The 24,084-nt window shown below is 35.5% G+C and overlaps 1 protein-coding gene across 4 annotated transcripts in view; it reads left to right on the plus strand.

Moving 5' to 3' along the window:
- Window positions 1–24,084, plus strand: part of NDFIP2 (Nedd4 family interacting protein 2) — a 76,048-nt gene that overhangs the window by 48,498 nt on the left and 3,466 nt on the right. Inside the window, exons 5-8 of one of the 4 annotated variants that reach the window (XR_004346658.1) lie at window positions 5,936–6,060; window positions 10,935–11,001; window positions 13,672–13,777; window positions 19,299–19,424. Coding sequence is in view for 3 of the 4 variants with exons in the window: in XM_032611043.1 (XP_032466934.1) it covers window positions 5,936–6,060; window positions 10,935–11,001; window positions 13,672–13,775 (296 nt within the window). In the remaining variant the exon portion in view is untranslated. Of the gene's footprint in view, window positions 1–5,935; window positions 6,061–10,934; window positions 11,002–13,671; window positions 13,778–14,051; window positions 16,643–19,298; window positions 23,964–24,084 lie in introns of those variants that run through there. The other 3 variants (XM_032611043.1, XM_032611041.1, XM_032611040.1) reach the window with 3 other exon arrangements.

Raw genomic sequence — 24,084 nt, forward strand, 5'->3', positions numbered from 1 at the left:
ACAGTTTATATCTTTATGCTTCCTATTCTACAGATACTGCACCAGTATTATAAGAGTAAGATTATAAATTATTTTTCACCTTCATTTCCTGATACATTTCTTTGGGTAGGGTGTAGGCCAGTACTTCAGTTTATTTGCTTTAATGAGCGTAGATTTATTTGTAGTCACTACCATCTAGTGGCTGTTCTACAAATTGCAACTTGCTATATTTTCTAAAGTGTAAACTATCCAGTAGCTATTGTCTATGTTCTGTTCTATTGTCTATTTCTAAGGTCTGGAAATAGATTTTCTTTAGCGTGGTTTATAATTTAAGCATTTCAGGTTATACAAGTTGTGCAAATAAAACTACAGTGATTATCAATAAGAATATTTCAGTTAAAACCTTTTCTTGGTTTAATTCTTTCCTTCTCTGTTTTCAATGTCTACAATTCAGTCTCTTACCACATGTAACCCTAAAAAAAAGTCTACGCGTAAATTTGGTGAGATAATTGCTTGTCCATGTTCAGAAAATGTAAAGAACGAAATGTGTGTATCCCCTGATAATGTTTTACTTCTCCTAATCCCTTGAAGTGTCACTGAAAAATGCCTTATGTGTGCCTTATGTGCTTGTATCTGAGCATACTTTTAAGAGATTTTGTCTCTAAAAGAATCAGTTATATGTTAGTTAAAAGCTAGAAATTAAGGTTTGGTTCGTTCGATAATTGACGTTCTGTGGAAATGACCTTGAACTCTAATGCTTAAAAATGTAATGGATTCTGTTTAGAAAACTTTTCTAAGGTTTAGCCTTTTGTACTGTGTGTGAATCTTCACGTCAGCATGCTATAGTAATAATTAATCACCGGCATTATTCCCATTTTAGACTTGAGGGAAACATAATTTAAAAGATATTAAGTTACTTGTACGTAACTTTAAAAAGAATTAGAAAGGTGTTTTGAAACGTGAATTCTGATTTGTAAGAAATTGCCGAACTGTCTTTCAGTTCTGTTCTGCATTCCTACCAGCAGTGAATGAAAGTTCCTATTGGTCTGATCCTCGTCAGCATTTAATAGTAACAGTTTAAAAAATTTTAGAAATCTAGGGCTTCCCTGGCGGCGCAGTGGTTGAGAGTCCGCCTGCCGATGCAGGGGACACGGGTACGTGTCGCGGAGCGGCTGGGCCCGTGAGCCATTGCCGCTGAGCCTGTGCCGCTGAGCCATTGCCGCGTGTCTGGAGCCTGTGCTCCGCAACGGGAGAGGCCACAACAGTGAGAGTCCCGGGTACCACAGAAAAAAAAAAAATTTTAGAAATCTAATAGTTGTGGGATAGTATCTCTTTGGGATTTAATTTGCATTTCCCCAACGATTAGTGATCTTGAGCATCTTTATTCAGTAAATTCTTTCAAGTACCTACCATGGATGAGTCATAAAAGTGACAGTTCTTAGAGGGGTTATCTGGGCACTACACATTGAAAAACAATGCATTGATGACTTATTCTGTTCATGTAAAGCTATGTTTTTAGATGAGGTCACATACTGTAAGTGAATCCAGAAAGGGGGGACATCTAAGAATTATAACTACACCTTAAGAAACTCATAATATTTGTGAACATTTTATTGAATTTGTTCTGTTTATAAGAAAAATAATCTTGTCATTTCATTGCTTATAATTTAGTGGAAATGTCTTAAAATTAATAAATTGTTAGCTTCATGTTTTTCTCAATGGCTGGTAGTTTAAACAAAGAGAATTGCATGAGGATAAGATAGGAATTTTCCTTTATGCAGTTCAGAATCAAGTACAGTGAAACTGATTATTCTTTGGGAACTTACTGTGTTTGAAACCTGGTGCATTTATATATAATGAGGATTTTTCTGTGATAAAAAATTTAATAAGTGCTTAATGTTAGTATATTGGTATTCATTCATTTATGATACTCATTTGTTTATTTTCAAAGCAAGTATCAAAATTTAATTTAAAACTTTTTAAACTTTTCATTTTGAAATAATTTTAAATTTAGGAAAAAATTGCAAAAATAGTACAATTGCCATATAACTTTCATTTTCCAAGTGTTAACATATGTAACTTCAGTCCAATGATCAACATTAGGAAATTAACATTACAAAATACTACTAACTAGTTTGTAGACCTTATTCACATTTTGCCAGTTGTCCCACTGATGTCCTTTTCTTGATCTAGGATCTATTTCAGGATTACACATTATATTAGTTTCTGTGTTTCCTTAGTCTGCCTCAACCTGGAACAGTTTCTTAGTCTTTCTTTGTTTCATAACAACTTTGATTCTTCTGAAGAATACTGGTCAGTTATTTTGTAGCATGTCTTTCAGTTAGGATTTAGCTCATGTTTCCTCATGATTAGATTCAGGTTTTGCATTTCTTTCCTTTTTTTTCTTTTTTCCCCCTCAAGAATACCACAGAAATGATGTGTTCTTTTCAGTACATCAAATCAGAAGCAATGATCTAGATATGTCTTATTACTAGTGATGTTAACTCTCGTCAGGTTAAGGTAGTGTCCGCCAGCTTTCTTAACTATGAAGTTACTCTTTTCCCCTTTATTATTAATAAGTATCTTGTGGCTATTGAAAATTTTAAAGTGTAGCCTTACTAGTTAATGGAAAAACTACAGTGTACAATATTGCTTTCTAGATTATTCTGCTAACCTCTTTGGGTAGGTGGGAGGTGTATATAATGAAAAGATCACTGGATATAAGCATAAAAGACGTGGATGCTCCAGTCCCAGCTATGCTTCTTACTTGGCTTGTGACATTGTGTGGCGCCTACCTGTTCTCAGTCTTAACTTGTCCTTCTGTTCTTGTCTTCTTTCTTAGGCATGTATATGTTCACCTGCCTCTACTACACATTATTTCTTTCATGGATTTTACATACTTAAGGTTTAGTGTACAATTTATTAAATTCTCTTTTTTGACAACTGAGACAGACATGTCCTAGAGGATCCAGAATTGAATGCTTTGCTCTTTCTGTACTGTAAAGACCTCTTCAGCTTTACTTCTATTTTATAGGCCAAGGGGCATAAAAAGTGAATCTATTTATGCTTCAGTAGTCACAACTTCTCTGTTTTCCTAGTGCTTAAACCAATTAAAGATGATTAAGTTGTGCATTTGTCTATTCAGACTGCCATAACGAAAAAGCACAGTCTGGGTGGCTTAAACAATGAAAATTTATTTTCTCACAGTTCTGGAGGGTAGAAGTCCAAGATTAAGGTGCCAGAAAATTTGGTTTCTGGTGAGGGTTCTCTTTGGGCCTGCAGTTGGCTGTCTTCTTGTGGTGTCCTCACATGACCTCTTCTCTACATGTGGGCAGAGAGAGAGAGCTTTCTCGTGTCTATTCCTCTTCCTATAAGGACACCAATCCTATTGTATTAGGGCTTCACCCGTATAACCTTATTTAATTTTAGCCACCTCCCTAAAGGCACTATCTCTAAATACAGCCACACTGGAGGTCAGGGCTTTAATCTACGAATTTTGAGGGGACAGAGTTCAGTCTATAACAAATTATATCACATGAGCACAATTTATAGGAATTCATACTGCTGGCGGAGAGCATAAAGAAAACATGGTGGCTCATTAACTACTTTTTTTGTTCTTTTGAATCTTATTTCTCTTTTGGCTATAATGATACATATAATAGATATCGGTAAATCTGATTTTGAAGAAATTGGACAGTGTTAAAGTTATTTTTTCCCCAAAGCTAAACATACACATACTCAGGTGAAAATACACTTTTGGAATGTTTTACCGTTTTGGGTTTTCTCCATCAGTGCCTCCTATGTTTCAGCAACACGACATGCTTGCAAAATGATAGAATGTTTATAGCACACTGAGATAAAAGAGTAAGGTGCTCAGGACTGGTGGCAGTCTGTCCTCTGCCCCAGACCTCACCTGCCTGCCCTAAGGGCTGAGGAGAGACATATCTCAGCCTGTCATTAACACATAGGTAGCAACCAGTTGGGAATCTCTACTGCTGTTTGGTAATAAAAATTCTTTAGTTTAAATAGATATAAAATTATTTTTTGTTATGTGCTTTCCCTAACCTAACACAAATATTAGCCAGTTTGATACAGAGTGGCTATGTGCAATAGATTATTCTACAATGATGGAAATATCCTATCTCTGTTGTACAGTACGGTAGAGAGTAAACAAGCTTTATTTATAGTAGTGTCTCTTGAAATTGTTTTGCAGGAAAGATGGGACCTAGTCTGTAATGTGAAGAGATCATTTTGTATGGGTAGTGATGATGGCTAGCATTTTTTAGCAGTCACCGTGTGCCAGCTTCTGTACTATGCTTAAACTCTTTACATTCTCACTTAATCCTCTTATCAATCTTGTGAAGTAGGTACTTAAAGATCAGAGGACTGTGGCTCAACAGAAGTCAGCAGTGAGTCCAAGGTCATATATCTAGTGAGTGAGTACGATGTGACTCAAACACGAGTCTCTTATTTCAAAATTGATTTTTCTGACTATCACACCATATAGTACAGTTTCCCATAAATGATCAAAAAAGCTGCGACTAGAAAGTATTAGGAAGGAAGAAATTAACAGGAGTAGGGGCATTACTTCGAAGAAATAGCCATTTCATTTAAACTTATCCTAAAATGTTTCCTCTTTGTCTTTAGAATTCTGAAAAACTAGAATTTCTCTAGGTAATTTACTTTATTCTCCCTGAGGCTTGGTTGGAGATATTTAGGGTAAGAGGCTGAGCACTGAACAAGATTTAGGTTCAAATTGATCTTTAGTTTTATTATTATTACTATTATTATTTTGATGATGTTGCTGTCTTGGACGTAAATAAGGTACTCTGATTATATCTCAAGGACCTATGTCAGAATGGTTTCTGCTATGAGAAATAGAAAACCCTTACTCAACTGTTTTAAATAGTTAGGAGATTATCTCACAAAATAAGAAGTCCCTGGATGAGCAGACCTCAGGCACACACCATATCAGTGCTGTGGCTCTGCTTTGCTTTACTTCGGTTTTCTTCACTCCCCCACTATTTGGAGTGATGGTTTAATCCTCAGGCTGATAGCAAGCTCCCTGCAGCAGTTCCAGGCATTACAGTTAAACGTGATACCCAGTGGAAGAAGGGCCTTTTCTTCTATTCTTTTTAAAAAACTTTCATTGTAGAAATTCTCAAACTAGACAAGAGTGTAATAAACATCTGTGTATCCATCTCCCAGCTTCAACAATGATCAATTCAAAACCACTGTTGTTTTACCTATATTCCATCTTCCCTCTCCTTGCTGTGTTTTTAAGAATGTTTTTCAGAAGTCCTATTAAAAAAAAATTCACTGGCAAGGGATTTGGGCCTTCTGTGATTTTCCCAGACAGGACTCACCTTTGGGGGCTAAGTATGGGGTCCAGCCTTTCCTAAAAATACAGGCTCTAGAGGTCGGTGGGTTTCTGGGAAGGGGAACAACAGGTTTTGTTAGGTAAAAAGAGAAGGCAATGAACAGTATCTGCGTTGGGAACAATAGTTTATAATTTATTCGGCTCATCTTTAATATTGCTTTTTAATTTGGCTGGCTGATGATGGCTTAGACTAGACTTTTTGGGTAGGATCACATGGGAGCTACATTGTGACCTAATTTTTAACTGGTTTAAAAATGCAGCTTCAATAACAAATGTATGTATAAAAGAAAAAAAAATGCAGTTTCACCTTTTGGTGATAAGCTGTCCTAAGGTATTGATTCTTGTTGACCAAACTGACAAGAAACCAAGCTTACCCACTTGTTAATGTATAGTTAGTAAATAATACATTTGCAAAAGGTAAACTATAGTCTATAAACAAGACTTAATTAGTACAGAATTAAGAGAAAGAACTGCTGTTTCCATTGAGTTATGAAGTATTATTGATGTTTATATTATGTCTCTGTTAATTTGTTTCCAAAGTGTGGTCTTTAAAAGAATTATTTCTCTTGCTTTCAGTGGCATTTATTTTCAACTGGCTTGGATTTTGTTTATCCTTCTGTATCACCAATACCATAGCTGGAAGGTATGGTGCCATCTGTGGATTTGGCCTTTCATTGATCAAATGGATCCTTATTGTCAGGGTGAGTGTCTTGATAGCCTCTATCACTTTTGTTTCTAAAATTAAAATACATAAAATTTCCTTTGTGGTTCACAAATGTTCATTTTGTGTATATGAGCTCAATTATTTTGAGACTTATTCTTAACTTCTGTCCTTAACTATCATAGTGATCTCTGTGGAAAGAAATTTTTGTTTGTTTTTAATTAATTAATTTATTTATTTTTGGCTGCGTTGGGTCTTTGTTGCTGCCTGACGGCTTTCTCTAGTTGTGGTGAGCAGGGGCTACTCTTTGTTGCGGTGCGTGGGCTTCTCCTTGCGGTGGCTTCTCTTGTTGCGGAGCGTGGGCTTTAGACGCGTAGTTGTGGCTCGCTGGCTCTAGAGCACAGGCTCAGTAGTTGTGGTGCACGGGCTTAGTTGCTCCGCGGCATGTGGGATCATCCCGGACCAGGGCTCGAACCCGTGTCCCCTGCATTGGCAGGCGGATTCTTAACCACTGCGCCACCAGGGAAGCCTCAGTAAGTGGAAAGGACTTTGAAATCAGATAAATCTGAGTTTGAATTTCATCTTTTTGTATATCAGTGTTCTAACTTTAAGTTTTTAAATTGTTCTGAGCATTAGTTTCTTCATGGTAAGCTGATAATAGCTGCCATTCAGTATTTTTGTGAGGCATGAATATGACATACTGAGAGTACCTTGCTCAGTTGCTGCACAAGTATATGTGCTCAGTGAATCATGGCTGCCACTATTGTGATATAGTGTAGGTCTGCCTAAAATCAGTTTTAAAACATAAAAATTTCCATTGGTTAGTGAAATTATCATGGACTTAAATATCTTCTCACTGTTTCTTTTTTATTTTTATTTTTTCTTTTTTGGTAACATTAAGAGCTAAACAGGCCTTTGAGGTGGTTATGAGAACTCATCTTTTTTTCCTTTACATTCCTTCTAAGCCTTTCTTCTCATTTTCCTGTTGTTCCTGGAAATCAACCTCTGTCTATCTTGTATCATTTACGAGGTAGTGTGTAGGGAGATAACAAGAAGTCCTTTTCTTTCTCCTATCTCAACAGCTTTTCTAGCCCCCGAATAATTTTTTGTACCCGTTGTACAGGCAGTAGTATTGTTAACATAATCTTCCCCCAGCTCTTTTCCTTTGCCTCTTGAAGGCCCCTTTTGGCTCCTTTTTACAAAGCTTTTCTCCTGATTTCTTTAGGTAAGGCTAGGAAAGTGGCTTTGTTAATTAATAACTCTTCTTAAAAGTTACCCACACATTTAAATGCTATATACAACTAATAAAATATATACTTTCTACAAATCATATATATTTAAACATTGATATCTAGTTGGATGAGTCAAATCCTCCTGAGATTTTCAGTAGAATCATATACTAATATGTTGGCTTTTATTAAGTGCTTCACACACTTCAGTTAGGCACCTACATTGTCAAATAGATTTAAAAAATTACCCATTATAAAAATATGAAAACTTTGAATTTTATGTGTTTCTTCATTATTTTTAAACTTATTTTATTACTTCCCAGGGTTTCAGTAATCTTCTCATACCCTGTCTCTGTTCAGACTAGGTTATAGGATTTGGTTATTAAACAGTTGATTCTTGGTGGGACCTGTGGACTGACTTCTTCTAAGGTGATTAAAACCTGAGCCATTGTAAGAACTGCCCCCCTGGCAATTACTTGTTTCAATTTCATTTAAAAAATGTAGCGTGGGTTCCCACCATTAGCATAAATCTGTTAGGTGTTATGGGGCATGCAGAGATAAAGAGACAGCCCCTGCCTTTGCAGAAGTTATTACTAGAAAATCTCGAAAGAGTTGGAACTAGGTAATGTCCAACCTTGGTTATGTTAGTAATAGAATTAATTACAATTTTTCAAATGAGATTTCTTGTCTAAGTCACAGAACACAGAAAATGATTTGATTTTCTCAATTCTCCTAAAGTTATTGAATTGCTAGTATCATTCTACATTCATAAAAAAGAAATTAGTGCATTATATGCAACCTTTGCCTCTAGGATATTAGGGCCTAATTCTCTCTTAGAATTCCAGGTTGAGAAGGGGTTAGATTGTCTAGTAATCAACTCCAGTCAGTGTGATAAGATGGGGACCTTAAATTCAAAGACTGGAGTTTCTCAACGTTTTGTAAGGTATATAAGAGCATCAAGTTTAATCACTGGGACTGTTGAGTTTCCTTTTAAAATACCTTTACTGAGTTAAGGTTAATATTATACCTGTAGTGTATATTGAGAATTGATATAACAGAAGGATTTAAAAAAATCTTTTGTTATAGGGATTCCCTGGTGGCGCAGTGGTTGAGAGTCCGCCTGCCAATGCAGGGGACACGGGTTCATGCCCCGGTCCGGGAGGATCCCACATGCCGTGGAGCGGCTGGGCCCGTGAGCCATGGCCGCTGAGCCTGCGCGTCTGGAGCCTGTGCTCCGCAGTGGGAGAGGCCACAACAGTGAGAGGCCCGCGTACCCAAAAAAAAAAATCTTTTGTTATAAAATAACAGTAGCCACCATTCAGTGAGTACTTACTATGTTCCAGGCATAATTCATTACAGGCACTAAATTCTTTAACCCTGTCTGTATCAGTGATGCTGGAGACAAGCCAGCCATTTTATTGATGATGAAACTAAGAATAAAAAGTCTAATAACTTGCTCAGTGTCCCACAGTTTGTATGTGGATTTGAATCTAGCTTGATTTCAGTTCAGTGCCTGTTCTCCTAATTCTCTACTGCCTCTGTAACACTGTACTTTGACTTTTATTATAATGCTTAAGGCAATAAGTTTCCCTTGTAGTTCAATGCTGAGAGAAAGGTTTTCTCCTGAAAGCCTGGTGTTTCCTTTTATTAGATAATAAGCAATTTATAAATTAACTGCTGCTTTTCTTTTTGTTTCTGAGCTGCTGCGAACCTCATATTTAGTGTAAATATCTTTAGCCCAGGTACTGATATTATTTTTAAGGCTTTTGATGTTTCTATTATTTGTTTTAAAAGGCATATATATTTTATTAAAAACTGACAAGTCTTTTAGAAAGTAGACAGGATGTAAACAATAAAATACTAGTGTCATATTAATAAAATAAAATCAGATGAATTCTTTTTTTTCCAAATTTAAATCAGATAAATTCTTATTGTTGGTTAATTTATTTTCCAAAATTTGATTTCTGCAGCCTGCGGTTGACCAGTCAACATGAGTTATTTAGTTATTTTAAAAAAAACAAAAACACAGCTTGGCTCAGCCCTATGACTTTTAGTATTTTGAAACACTTGACAACTTAGTAATGAGCCCAAAAGCTTATTAGTTTATCCTTTTTACATGGTGAGTTTTTCTCTTTGACAAAATGAAGATAATTCTATTCTTCACTTGGGAATAAATAAAGAATAGCTGCAGGTTCGTATTTTTGGTGAAGAATGACATTGTTCTTTTCTGGTTGCCTCTTGTCGGGTAATATTATATATTAAATATATTTTAAATATTAGAAATATATATTTTTAAATATATTTAAAAATTAGAAAGTTAAAAATGTATTGCTTAGGTTCTTTATTCCTTTTGTTCTTATAATCTCTAAAACCTGTATGAAAACCTTTTATTTCTAATTATTAATCATTTGATTAAAAAGTAGTGTAGTGCTTTCCTACTTTACAAGCTATACTTCCACAATTTTCTAGTTCTCCCTTTATTGTACATATTTTAAAGGTGTAGCAGTATGTGGGATTTGCATCTATGATGGTACTCTGAAATCTCTAATCTTTGTAATTTCTAAAACTCTAAACTGAGAACTTAGATCATGGTTCATATATTGTAAATACTTCCTGTGAGAATAATTTGAAAGCTTTTAAAAACAGATTTAGATAACCTTTAGTGGATATACTTCCTCACTAGTAACATTACAATTTGTAAGCATTTTTGTTATAACCACACCTATCAGATTTTTAAGCTTTTATGGAAATTACCAATGAATAGTTGGAAATAATTACCTATAAAGTTGGAGATAGATACATCTGAGGACAAATCTGCATTTAACAAACTCATTTTTAGTTAAATCAGATTCGGTTCAGAGACCAATGGAAACAGAGTAGATTAAATAAAGAGGAATATTAGACTGATTTAAAAAGAAAACTTTTCGAAGATAATAAATCATCATGTCCCTAGTCTAATCAAGGAAAAGATACCTGTGTCCAATATCATCAAACCCTGCCTTCCGTCTGCCTGTTCATATCCTCACTTTACAGAGAATATAAACCGCCTACCACGGCCACTAATAGGAACTGTTGAAATGCCGCTTCAAGGTTCATTTCGCTGTTCTCAGCTCACTGTTGGGAAATGAATGCTGGAGCATCTAGTTTGAAAATAAAAAGACTCTAATGAGTTGGGGGTCTTTATGTGCCTAGTATTCTTGGCAGTGATTAACAGTAGGGGGTGTATAGAAGGTCAAAAGCTCTTCTTTTTAGAGGTCAGCAGAACATCCCCATCTGATAAGATTAAACTAATGTGGCTTTTGGTGTTAATATCTAAAGCAGCAGGTTGCTGTAGTGTGTTTGGGATGGTAGTTGTGGCTTTGAGAGATTATGAAAAAAGAACTGACATGTGAACTCTTTAATGAGAAAATGTTGGATTCAGATATATAGCACTTATCTTTCTTCTTTACAAGCAGTTTGAAACTATTTTTTGTTTCTAAAATATTTTGCATAAGTGTGTTTGCTGTTATTTTTTCTCAAATAATTATATGTGTATGTCATTAAGTATTTTTTTCTTTTCTGTTTTTCTTTTTGTGCTGTTTTAAGTGCTAAAGATTATTTGAGGTAAATCATTCTGAAACTAAGACTTATGATTTTCAAATTTAGGTACACAAATACGGTTAATATATTTATGTTCACTCCACAGTTTTCTGATTATTTTACTGGATATTTCAATGGACAGTATTGGCTTTGGTGGATATTTCTTGTACTTGGTAAGTTAATTCTTAATGCATTTCAGTATGACTAATTTGTATTTAGTTTAACTTTGATGTTTCCTAAAAATGTGAGATGTAAATATACTGTTTTATAATTTATGTGGAAAAAAGTTTTTCTGTTGTAAAATTCTCATATCCAAACACTTATATCATCTTGGCTATTCAGATAATTCTATGTAGCATTCTGGATTTCTGATTTAAAATTCAGAGCCTGTCAATTTAAAGAATCAGTGGTTGAATGATAAGTCAGTCCTACAAAACTTGAAAATCCTAAAATGATTAAAAAATAGTTACCTTCAGCATGTATTTTGGAAAATATACATGCATAATTTTCTTTTAATGATCGTAGGAAGTGTTGAGAGGAGGATAGTTGGATATTCTGTCCATTCTTTTATTTTTGGATCATTGAAACATTCTTTACACTTTGGAAGTGTACCCTGCATTAATCATTAATCAGTCAGGCATAAGGAAAGGCTTCATGCCTAACGATCACAGTACTTCTGTTGAGTTTTCTTCTTACAAGGCATGTCTTTTATTAATATTGATGAATTTTATGGATTTCCAATTTCCAATCCCTTGTGTTTTCCTCTTTAGATATATGATAATTAAGTTAATCTTAAAATCACATGATACCTTTAATCCACATTTCAAATTTATTTACCGACATGAAGAATACATTTTGTTTCTTTTTAGGTTTAAGAGCCCACATTTCTCTAGTAACATAATTATACCAGAAAATAGCATTTCAGTAGGTGGCAGTGTTCTCCTTGAGTTTATATTTAGTCCTGCTGTTGCATCTTTTGGATCTTTGGGGAAACAAAATCTTAGTGGTCGGTTAAGGTCACTAAAAATCCTAGATTGTTTCTCTAATAATTATAATGAAATTATTCTAATGTGATTTTGTTGGGGAGTCAGACTTGTACAAAAGTTTAGCCAGTTTTTTGTATTGTTAATTGTTTTCTGACTGATTCTGTGCTCATTATTGAGTTTCTTCCTTAAAAGTGAAAAAATTGATAGTCTTTTAGGTATTTAAGCATATTGAATGAGATACTTGCTTATAAATATTATTAGCAGATTGAGGAGCCTTCGGAAGGCAACTGTGAGACAGAGTAGAATGCAGAGGGCAGCCCCAGTTCCATATCAGAGCCATAATCTAGCATTTAGGGGAATGTGAAAACTTAATTCATGATCAAAATGTTCCTCTCACATAATACTCAGAAGAGTGTTGAGCACATCATAGAATGCTGAGAAACAATAGCTGCTGAGTGATCGGTTTCTAGATGTGAATTGGCTTATTTTGGAAAATGCCTGAGCAGAACAAAATATGTCTTAGAATCAGCAGCTTCATAGACAAAAGAAAGGATTTCACAAATAATTTTGGTGTACATTTTTCACAATATCATTATCTTTGAACAGCATCTGGAAGGGCATGAGGGGAGAATTCAGAGTGGGGGTCACAAGTGGAAAGAGGATATGGGAAGCAGATGGGATCAGATTTAGGTGAAACTTATACCACTTGTTTAAGTCATTATTTGTATATCTCTTCTATCTTTCCTCTCTAATTTATTATAACCATGCTTCTTATTTTAGTGCTTTGATTATTGTCTTAGAATTGGGTTACAAATTTCAGTTGAGACTTTACATTTTAAATTGACAGACTCTTCCCTCTGGCGAGGAAAGTTGCATGGGTACATATCTTTTGGTCCCTGCCCTCCCGCCCACCATTACCTAGTTAAAAATTTACTGGAGTCAATAAATGTTGCCCTTAGAATTGTATGCTTAAGTATATCAAAGACTTAGCTCTACTAATAATGGTAATGCTTTTTATACTTAGCTAATATTTTTCACCTGAAACTTTGAAGCATTTCACAGGCTTTGTTTAATTGATTACTAAAGATACCTGTGATTATTATAAATGATTATCAATGTAAATGATTATTATTTAAAAATACTGTTTTACAGAGGAGAACACTGAGATAGATAGAAGATACATCTCAAATCATTTAAGAAATCACTAGTGGCTGCTTCCAAAGTCTTCTTTCTTGATTTTTCTCAACTTAATTTTTATTATAAATTAGTCTTTTATTACTTGAAAGTAATAACTAATAAGTAAATTATTTACATAATGCACATATCTCTAAATACAAATCTTGCAGATGACAGGCACCTGATCTTGCTAGACAGGCTTGTTATTGGTTTTATCCCACAATTGTTAGCAATTACATGCATATGTTCTCTCTTGAATACTTTATATCAATAAATATGTCTTAGTTTGCTTAGTAGTTATAGTAATTAAAAAGTTTGGTATAAAATGGAACTTCTATGAGTTGAATCAGTTTAAATGCATTAGGTAGCTTTGCTTTTTAAGAAATAATTTAGTAAGTGTATTTTTGTGTAATTTTGGATTTTCGTGGCTGGATTTACTTTACTTTAGATACATCTAGGTGTAACAAATTGAAAGAATTTGGGGGTGGCAGTAAAATTTTATTATATTTCCTTACAATAGATTTGTCATTATAATGTAAAATATATTATGGAATGACTGTAATCCTACACGTTAAATTCCTTAGACCAAGAGGATCTTGTTTATAATTGTCTATCTAAAATGTATTGTGTCCCCTTTCTGTGTAAGAACATAACATATCTGTATTATTTCAACCTTCTCAGGCCTGCTTCTTTTCTTCAGAGGATTTGTTAATTATCTAAAAGTCAGAAACATGTCTGAAAGCATGGCAGCTGCTCATAGAACAAGATATTTCTTCTTATTATAGAGGTAAGAAATATTAATATATTAATTGTTTATTCCTTTTGTATTCAAATTCACCAGATGCATATTAAATGCTTAATGTGTACTCATGTTGTTTACTCAAATTCAGCATATTTAATAGATTTTTATACTGTTAACAGTCACTTACTGAAATTTAAGAAGTTGTGAACTTTTAAGATAACTTCCATTTTAAAAATTGAATTTCATACATTTTAATTTTTAAAAATGTATTATGAGTAAACTGAAACTTTAAATCAGACTTTTAAATTTCTTTTTAAAGCTTGACCACAGGATGTATACGAAGTAACCACCAGCACAGCATTTGAAAGCTTGAAAAACAAAATATGACAAAGCACTTACACAGAGAGAATGGGCATTTTGCATAAAACAGTGTGAAATTCACATAGATATCTGGTGGATAAAACAAACAAAAAAACAAGTCTGATTGAAAAGCAACTTGCCATGCACTGATCTTAACAAACTGGATCAATGAATAAAAGTTGTGTGAAGAAAATAGGAGCTTTGTTACTATTTTCTTAATGTGTGCCAGTTTGTATCAACAACCAAGGCTGCAACTTGTATAAATGGGAATATAAAGAAATGAGCAGAGGTTGTCTTACTGGTTATCCAGTGAGTTTCTGGAGGCTGTGTCTATAGTAAAGGCATTTATTTATTATGCAGCTAGTAGATCTTCACATGAAGAGACCTCATATCTCTACTCGCTATACTATTGATACTTTTAAAGCAAGTACCATACACTTCATTGATTTGAACTTTTAAAGTAGTTGAACCGCATAAGCAAAATGTCTACTAAAACACTTAACTTCTGGATGTATCTTTAAGTACAAAATGCTTCAAGTTGCTATGACTTAAGTATAAATAAATTGTATGGTTTGTGATTTGGTTGCTTAAATTTTATGCTTATATGAGTTTTACATAAGCTGACATGATTTACTTATTTCTGCTAAAGAGAACAATGATTACAATTGCATTTCTGGATTATATTTAAATATCACTTTAAATGTTCCACTAAGGTTTCTTCCTCCCCCTAGAAGATGTCACATTTTCTCTTTAACTGGTAAAATGTCTTTACAAGCAGTGACCTTAAGAGTTTGTCGGTATTACCTGTAAGATAAAAGGCAAAGTAATTTTACTAATTTAAATGATATTCTGTGAATATTCAGTGTGATTACCTTGTTTGCATTTTCAAGAGTTTAAACTCTAATGTAAATATTTTCTAGATGGTTAGAAGCCTAAACTTTAGAATATATTTTGATATATGCTACCTTATGTCATTCTTACCAAAAGGATATTATATACTTGATGTAATACTGCTAATAAGGTCGGTTTTCATTATGCTGTCGTTTAGATAATTGCAACTTAATACATTTTAAGGCTAATTCTTTTTGTCCCTAGACTGCATCGACCAGACATTCCTTTCTTGTATCAATGTGAAATTTCCAGATCGTCTGTAAACCTGCAACTTTAATAAGATAGAAGACTACTAAAAGCAGAAGACAAATTAGTGAGGAAAAGATAGAGCTTCATAACTGAATGGCAGAGTGGTTTATGCTTAAAAGCCATTTCTGTTCATTCTCTTAAATATTTATATTTCATTTGTTTTGCACAGTTGCATATGTGCCCATTTAAAAGATTTGGGTATACTTGAAAGAAACCATAAAGTGGTAGCAGTAAAGTGCAGTCACATTTGATTAATCAGTGTTTGATATAATTGAAAGAGTTGAGTGATAAACAGTCTTCCAGCATGTAAATGCCATTGACTTCTGACCTGACATTTAACAATAAAAATGAAACTATTAACCATGTCAAATACTTTAGTTTCTGGCTCTTAGATTTATCTAGTAACTCTACACATGAAACATCCTTTGTTATATATAAAGTTTTTTGAAACCTGCAGTGCTGATTATTAGGCTTTGTCAGATTGTTGAACCAATATTTACATCATTATTTAGCAAAACTTTCTGTAAATAACCATGCATAAATTACTTTCTGCATCTTTTTCTTAGAAATTGTGTCTAGATAGATATCTCTTCATTAATTTTAAATTAAGTGAACTTAATATGTATAGAAAATTTGGGTGTTAAAGATAGTTTTAGGACAAATTTTAAGAAAATGTGGGTATGCCACATGTCCTTTATAAGAAAATTTTTTTTTTTTTTTTTAAAGGGACATGACAGTTTTAGGGTTTCTCAAATGAGAAGTTTGGTTTTTAGCATTGTTCATCTTAGAGATTCTTGCAGGAAGAGATTGTATTAGATATTATATTTATTTCATTTAAGACATTTTTGAAAATTAATTTTCTGAATAAGATACTCTCATTCATTTTGTCTTTTAAAAAGCCAATAAAAAGTACCTTTAAATATCATTGTAATATTTTTTTCCTTTAGATGTTTAGTTTAATTTAGCAAATAAAAACTTGTGCTTTTAATAGCTTCTTGCTTTCTGATTGTAGGATTAACTTGTAAAAATCATTTCCTGAATTGAGATATGTGAAATATCTGTTTTCAAGTTATGGAAATGTGTCTGTGGAATATAGGGGTGTGAGTGTGTTGCGAGAGTGTGTGTGAATATTATTACAACTGGAATCTATTTTACATTCATAAGCTACTACATTTTACAAATCATTTTATGTCTCATCTGTTTTCTCTTCAGTTATATCTTTGCTTTTGAAATGCAACATTAAAAATGATGGGAATTATCTTTTAAACTTAAAAATCAGTTGATACAGCTATATAGAACATATAAAATATATTGCTTGTTTATTATTAGACACTGACTACTAAAAGATACATCTAAAACTATTCAGGGTCATTTTTCCATTTCTGAAAAAATAAAATTTATTACGCTTTATAACTTTTTTTGTATTTCTCTGTATTTTCTGATTTATTTCATTGTCTTTGATAAATAAAACATGTTTTGTTTTGCTAATTGAGCCTCCTATTTTCTTGTTTTCCATCATTTATTCTCCTCCCCTGCTAGAATTTTTATTGTTTGTTACACCCATTGAAGTAAAACAATAGCCTGGGGTAAAGAAACAAAATATTTGATTTAGTTGCCTGATTTGGAAATTAATTAAAGTTAAAATTTACTTAGAAGAAATGTGAACTCGTGCTAGGTCTCTTTATTGCACGTTAATTTTCCTGTAGACCTACCTGTACTTTGTTCTTTGTAATAGTTTTTAATGAAATTAAGCTATGATACATAGTAAGTTAAAATATCTAGATCATCTATCATACATCAATTTATTAAAATTTTATTTTTGTTTCTGTGGCGTTAATACTTAGTTTCTGCATGTGGATGTTGACCCAATGTCAAAACTTCACTTTTTGTTTTGATTTTTTTTTCCCCCCAAATCTGTAAGATTCAAGTGTGATGTTACCTGATCCTCTTTAATTGGTACAATTCATTGGTAGTCTTAAATCTCATCATCCAATCAGGAGAATCAGAATATTATTTTAAAAAACAACATTCTCTTCTGGATTTATCAGATCCTACGTACTTCCCTTCATTTCCTGTGAGCTTGGACAGAATAGCTGCTGTTGTGTTTTGGAGATACTTAATTGCCTTTGCACCCTGCCTTAAAGACTGAAAATCAAAATCCTTGTTAGGGTATCTATAAACAATTTTTGAATGAGTGTGAACTGGAGCTCGGAAGTTAATACAAAAAATATATTACATTATTTCTATTATATTTGAATAAGCTAGTTATGGCCAGAAAAATCCATTTTTATGTTTTTATGAAGTAAACTGAATTTAAGGTAAAAATACATTTTCTATATAGTATGTTCAGGATACATCTTAGAAATTAAAAGACAAATTCTATTATAGTTGGTTAAAATGAAAATCTCTTTTTAATAGAAAAAAATACTAATCTCTAGCCTTTTGAGTCTATAAGCTATATCCCATGCCTTTGAAGTTCATAAATTTTAACCTGTTAAGATAATAATCACTAATATTTCCAGCAAAACCTCTGATGACAGGAAAAGTAGAGTTCAGAAAGTCCAGTTGGAGAAAAATTCAGGGTTTCTTAATTTAATATAATTTTTTCAACTGGTCTATACTGTCCCCCAAAGCACAAAGGTAATGATAGTGCATCTGATACTGTATTTAACTAGAGTGACATATATATCCTGAGTTTGCTCATAACAGATCTGGTTATTCCTATTTCCTCACCTTATATAGTGCCTCCTCTCTCATAAGTGTCCTAATTTGGAGGAGAAATTATATATATGATCACCCTGTATATAACTCTACACTGTGCTGAGAAGTGACTGCCTAAACCCACTGCCCTTTGAGAGAAGTAACTGCAGTATTAGGGCAGGAGTCACCTAGTCAGCCCTGCCTAGACACCCGTTTTTTTGGCCTGTATAACACACATGGTACTATTTTTTTTTTCCTTTTTTTTTTTTTTTTAAATAGAAGTTGTATCGGAATGATTCCACTTATGGTAAATAGTAAACAGTGAGCTTTTTGTATGTTTAAACTGCTGTTAATTGTTATTTTAATTGTTTGCTATTTAATTCTTCAAATAGTCATGAAATATTAGTGTATTATATTCTAAAACCTCATTCTTGATAAAGTTCAACTGTTAGATGATAATGTGCCATTTAGTATTGAATGTCCTTGCCCATATATAAAACATGTTTTATATGTGTTAATAAAGTTCAGTAAATGTGGAAATGTGAACCTGTCATGCATGTTTTTCAAAATCAGTTTGATTCACAATATATTATCACCACCTTGGCCTCACGAAATGTTTATATGATCAAACTTATGTTACATGAAAACAACTGGCATGGAATTAGGTTGGAGTGTGGGAACATCATTTAACTTGTCACAGTAATTTGTATGTTGGGAGATAGATTGCAGTTTAATTTTAATAAATGCAAAAGCATCAGCTTTATGAAGATAATTTATGTTTCTTTCTACTTTGCAAAAGGTTAGTCGTCACCGTAGATCAGACCTGCTTATGGGTGTGTGTTCTTATTTGGGACATATGACCTAAAATACAACCTTCCCTAAAGTTATTTAGAAAAACAGAAAAAGCTCATTCCATACTTCATAAAAGTTAAGCAGTTAAAAAGAAAATGTTTATTTTGAACTCAACATGTTTGCTTGTTTTCACTTTTCTTTCTTGATGTTTTCAACTTAGCTTTCTTTTTTTGTTTGTTTTTGTTTTGAGAGATTAAGCTACCTGCTTCTAAAAATCCCACTTAGTTTTCATGGAAACCATTAAAAAAAAAATTCAGCAGCTAAATAGGGAAGAGATAGGGTTATTGCCCCTTTAACAGCTGAGGTTATAGCAAGCCCAGATCACACACTGGTTCACATAATCTTGGAGGTCATTTTCCTCTCAAGCTTGCAAAACAAAAAGAACAAACAAACCCACTTTATTACTTTTCTACTCCTTCGTGTTTGTTTTAATTAAACCAGTGCTTTACCTTTAGTGACAGCGAGAAGGGCCACAGACTATCCTTCCTTAAAGCAGTTTCTTTTCTTCTTTTAGCTTTACCAGAAGCATAGTGAGATCAGCAAGTACAACAAAAGTTTGCCCAAAGCTCAGAAGCAATCTGGAGGACTCAGAATGTGAAAAGTAACAAATAACCTTGTTGGAAAGATGAACTCTTCAGAGGTATAAGAACTGTACTTGTGCATAAGTCCCTAGTGTGGAAATATGTTATTTCGTTTCCATCAAACTGAGTTTTCGCAGCCATGTAAATTCCTGCATAGTGATTTGGTTTGACTAACTATGGCATTTGGGCTGTAAACCTTTAATTCCCATGTTATTCATTCAGAGAGAAGACCTAAAGACCCTTAATTGCTAGCAAGCATTGGTGACCACTCATGCTAATATAATAAAGTGTGAAATATCACTTCCTAAATCCAGATTTTTAAAATGATGAGACTATGGAAAGCGTCAGTTCACTGAGATTTATGAACCTTCTTTTTTCAAACAGGATAAAATCAAACAAAAGTTTAATAACATGTATACGTGGGAAAGACCCAGAAAAACTGAGTAACTCGCCAAAATGGCTGAAACCCTCACCTTAAATACCATTTTCAGCTGAGAGTTATGAACTTTTAAGAGACAGCTGGGTCGTACATATCCCTAATTCTACAGGATCTCCAGAGGTGAATTTTTGATTGAATGATTCTTTGAATATCTCTCTAGAGCTGTGATTGTTATTCAATATGGTGCATTATAGTCAACTGGGAATTGGGGGGAAATTAACATCCCAGCCTCAATTTCCAGAAGTTCCAATGCGATACATCTGCCCTGTGACAGCACATTTCCTTCCCATAGTTTGAAGTTGTGGATTTTGGTCTAGTAGTCCTGCTGATGCCTCTCTTATCATGTGTTTCTCTCTATATCTACCTCCTTGTGTACAAGTGATAGGAAGTTAGAAGTGTTAGGATCAACACATAAGTCAGACTTTGCAGGGCAAGGAAAAGGCACATAATTCAGATCTCAAACGGTTAATGAGCATTTCTGGAGTTCTTGCTTCATGACCTCTCTCACTCAGAGCCTTCTGGTTTTCCTGCCTTTAAACACACAGCGTGGCTCTCCGCAGGGCTGTATCTGCAGGGCAGTGTGGGAGCGTTGGGACAGAATAGAACTGTTTGTGCTGAGAAGGCAGTTACTTTCTCCGTAATCCTGTAAAGTGAGCAGAATTGGATTAATTACCATATAGTTGATTTTTCTCGCCTCAAAAAAATATAATGTTTTTCCACTAGTATCTTCCCTTCTCTATCCTTGAGGAGCCTGTGGATGATTAAGAGAGGGAGCTTTTGTGTAACAGAAAGACTGAGCTAGATTACCCCCGGACTCAAATAGCTCTCATGCAAGCTCAGGCAATTTGCTTAACCGACACACCTCAGTTTCCCCATCTGTTTGTTGGGAAGCACAATATGTACCTGAGGATTAGGTGAGATTTATGCCAAAGAAAAAGGTAGACACTACATCTTTCGGCTCAGTGTGTTTGCTGACTGGGCCGCCAGTTAGTGTTAGGAAATGCCTCCAGGACCTGAAGTAAGCCCTTGCCTGATGTGGGCATTTTATCTGCCAGTCCCTTTGGAAAGGGTGATTATAGTAGCATCACGTTGATCGAGTGCTGGCTCCCTGTATCTCCTCTGTGGCAAGTGGAATTAAAGCAACAGTTGCCTAGATGACCATTGATTTTAAGGGGCCCAGTTATGTAAAGAGTGGAAGCGCGCCAGCTGGTGGGGCAGAGGAAGCGCACACACGTCTCTGGGCTGAAGCTCGGAAGCCTACAGGCCAGTCCCTTCAGAGTTCCGCTGTGAGTTGATGAGATGCTGTCACTCTATCATTGGTGACTCACTGCTTTTGCTCAGGGAGCCAGTGCACTGAAATCCTGGTTGGCAAGTGAACAGAAAATAGGTTGGTGGGCAGGTGGTTTCTGATTCTAGGATAAATTACTTCACCAGCTTTCTCTTATGAATGATGGGTTCCTAGTCTTGGATTTATTTATTTTTTTAATGTCTGTGACTTTGAAAGGGAAACACATAGATTGGAGCTAAGTCCCTTGGACTCTACCATGATTGTAGTTGGGGTGAGATGTTTTTGAGTGTCAGTTCATAGTTCTTGAAGGGATCATGCTGTTGCCGCCACATGAAATCCATCTCCACCTTATTCCTCTTCCCATCTTCTTCAAAAAGAGCTTGAATTCTCTCTCTTTAGGGAAGCCTTTCTCATCCTCCTGCCCTGACTCTGGTCCTCTTGGTTCTTAGACCCCTCTATTATTCCCGTCAAGGCATTTATGACACTGCGCCATCACTGTTGATTTTTGTGTTTCTGTCCCCAGTGGTGGATATTTTCTCTTATTCAGCTTTGCTTGCCTCCCCAGCACCTAGCACAGATCTTGACAAATTGAATGAATGGATGGATGGGGTGGGTGGCATAGCTGCTAGGGCCGGGATCTGTGTGTGTCCCTGGATATGTAAGATGCTTTTGCCCTTTAGCTCAGAGGCTAATGGAAGCAGATTTATAAACAGAAAAAGGTGCTAACGTGAGATAGATGGGAACAAACATCATGGGTCTGAGTAATTGATCTCTGAGAGAACTAGGGCACCCTTCACTGCAGAGATGACACTGGAACTAGATCTTGAAAAGATGGAAGTGTGCAAGTATGTTTAAACATTTCATATTTTACCATCTCTTTGCTCCTCCTCAGAAGGAACTAATTCTCTTTTCAGTTCCCGTGATACTGCACCTGAACCTCTTCACCTTCTACTCTGGGTTGGAGTAATTTGCATTCACGCCTAGTCACTTCCGCTGAGGGTAGGATCCAGGCCCAGTGTAATTTCATAGTCCAGTGTGCCCAGCACACGGTTACACCTTTAAAAAGATAAGTCCGAGATTCTGCACCTGTCGTTGGAGCCATTCACTTTACCGCTTGACATATTACTAACTTCAGAAGCCAGCAATAGTATAAGCACCCTCTTCTCCAAATATACGGGTACAAGAAATATATGGAATCAATTGTGATATCTCCTTTTCACATATCTCCCAACTCCCTCTCCCTCTCCAGAAGTAACCACTGTTAACTATCATATACTCTCACAGATGTTTTCCACATACATTATTTTACTAGAATGGCCCTGTGTTCTGTGAGGTCAGCATGACTTCTAATTTCATCAAGGTGAGATGTTCCCAGGCACGATGTTGGAGAGAATGTGCCTTTTTCTCTATATTCCCGGAGGTAGCTCTCAGGGGAGAGTATTATTTCTTGCTGCGAATGTAGTTTATTCCTGAGAAACCAAGGCTTATTTCCGTGGTCCCTTAGTCTCTAGATGAAGGGTGACTTGTGGCTTCAAGGCCTTTGGGAGCTGGGCTGCTCCAGGATCAGGTATTTGCAGCATTTAAATGTCCTGTCTTATGATCTCTTACAGCTGTTTTGGTGAGAAGTTCTCTGGAACCAGGTTATTAGGTGGAAAGGGGTTGGGGCTGATGAGGATAACCAGCCTGGGTAGGTTTAGAGAAGAACAAAATGATTCTGGGTTTAAAGTTAATTTTCCTTGCTTCATTACCAAAATTGTGTCCCAGGGTTCTCTGACTAAAGCAACAGATATTTAAAGCCCCTCCTTTCCTTTTCCCAAATTTTTCCTGCCTTGGGCTCAAGTGTGACATCTGGAGCTTAAGCAGCTATCTTGTGCCATTGAGGCAACAGTTGGTAGGCTAAGTATGTAGAGTGGTAAAGAAGGAGGAGCCGTGAGGTTCCCTGACATCATCGAGCATTGCACCAGCCCTGGACCCACCTATCTTCCAACTTTTTGCTCAATGAGAAAAATAAATTATTTGCTTGGTTGTTATTAGTCAAGTTTTTTACTACTGATACTTAAGAACAATTCAAACTGATACACAGGCATAACTATCTGTTTCCCCAAAATTGACAGGAGAACTGCTCAGGCCATCAGAAGCCACCAACATGAAAAAGAAGTTAGAAGTCTTGCATGCCCACAGGGTTACTGACCATCCAAGCTCATTGCACCTGGTTTATTGATTGTCAGTCAAGTCATTGCAACAGCAGTGTGAAAGCAGTGGGTTTACATCTGCTTTACTCTGCCCCTTCATTCTCTTCATTTTCCAGTTGGGAGCCCCACAGAGTGACGAACTTCTCAACAATTGCTTCTAGAGCTGGGCTTAGTGGAAATGTCAGCAGCAACAATTTAACCACTGTCTCAAAGATCATTCAGTGCTACCCACACTGGCCATCAACAAAACCTTGCCAGGGGAAGCAGGTGCCATTTCCAAACCTCTGCTTGGTAAAACAACAAACGGAAATGGCCAGCTGAAATAGGCACTCCCTCTACAGTGATCCAGCTCCCAAATGCGTGATCTTGGTTTTTATTTTTAGAAATGAAACTATAAGTCTGATTCTTCTTTTGAGTCAGGGGGGTTCTAGGTAAAGACCCTGCTGCTCATACGGGCCTAAAGAAAACCCACAGTCTCCACTCTCACCTGCCCTGGTTCTGCCCTCCGGTCTAGTGCGAGGTGAAGGACGCTGAGCTTCACGGTTTGTCCACGCCAGGAAAGCCTTGCACAGATGCCTCCCCATAGTGGGTTTGCAGTGATTACTGCGGCTTTGAGTGCTGCCTCATGCTCCCCCTTAATTTTTTTTTTTTTTTTTTTTTGCGGTACGCGGGCCTCTCACTGCCGTGGCGTCTCCTGCTGCGGAGCACAGGCTCCGGACGTGCAGGCCCAGCGGCCATGGCTCACGGGTCCAGCCGCTCCGTGGCATGTGGGATCTTCCCGGACCGGGGCACGAACCCGT

The sequence above is a fragment of the Phocoena sinus genome, chromosome 18 (genome assembly GCF_008692025.1).
Source record: "Phocoena sinus isolate mPhoSin1 chromosome 18, mPhoSin1.pri, whole genome shotgun sequence".
NCBI lineage: Eukaryota > Metazoa > Chordata > Mammalia > Artiodactyla > Phocoenidae > Phocoena > Phocoena sinus.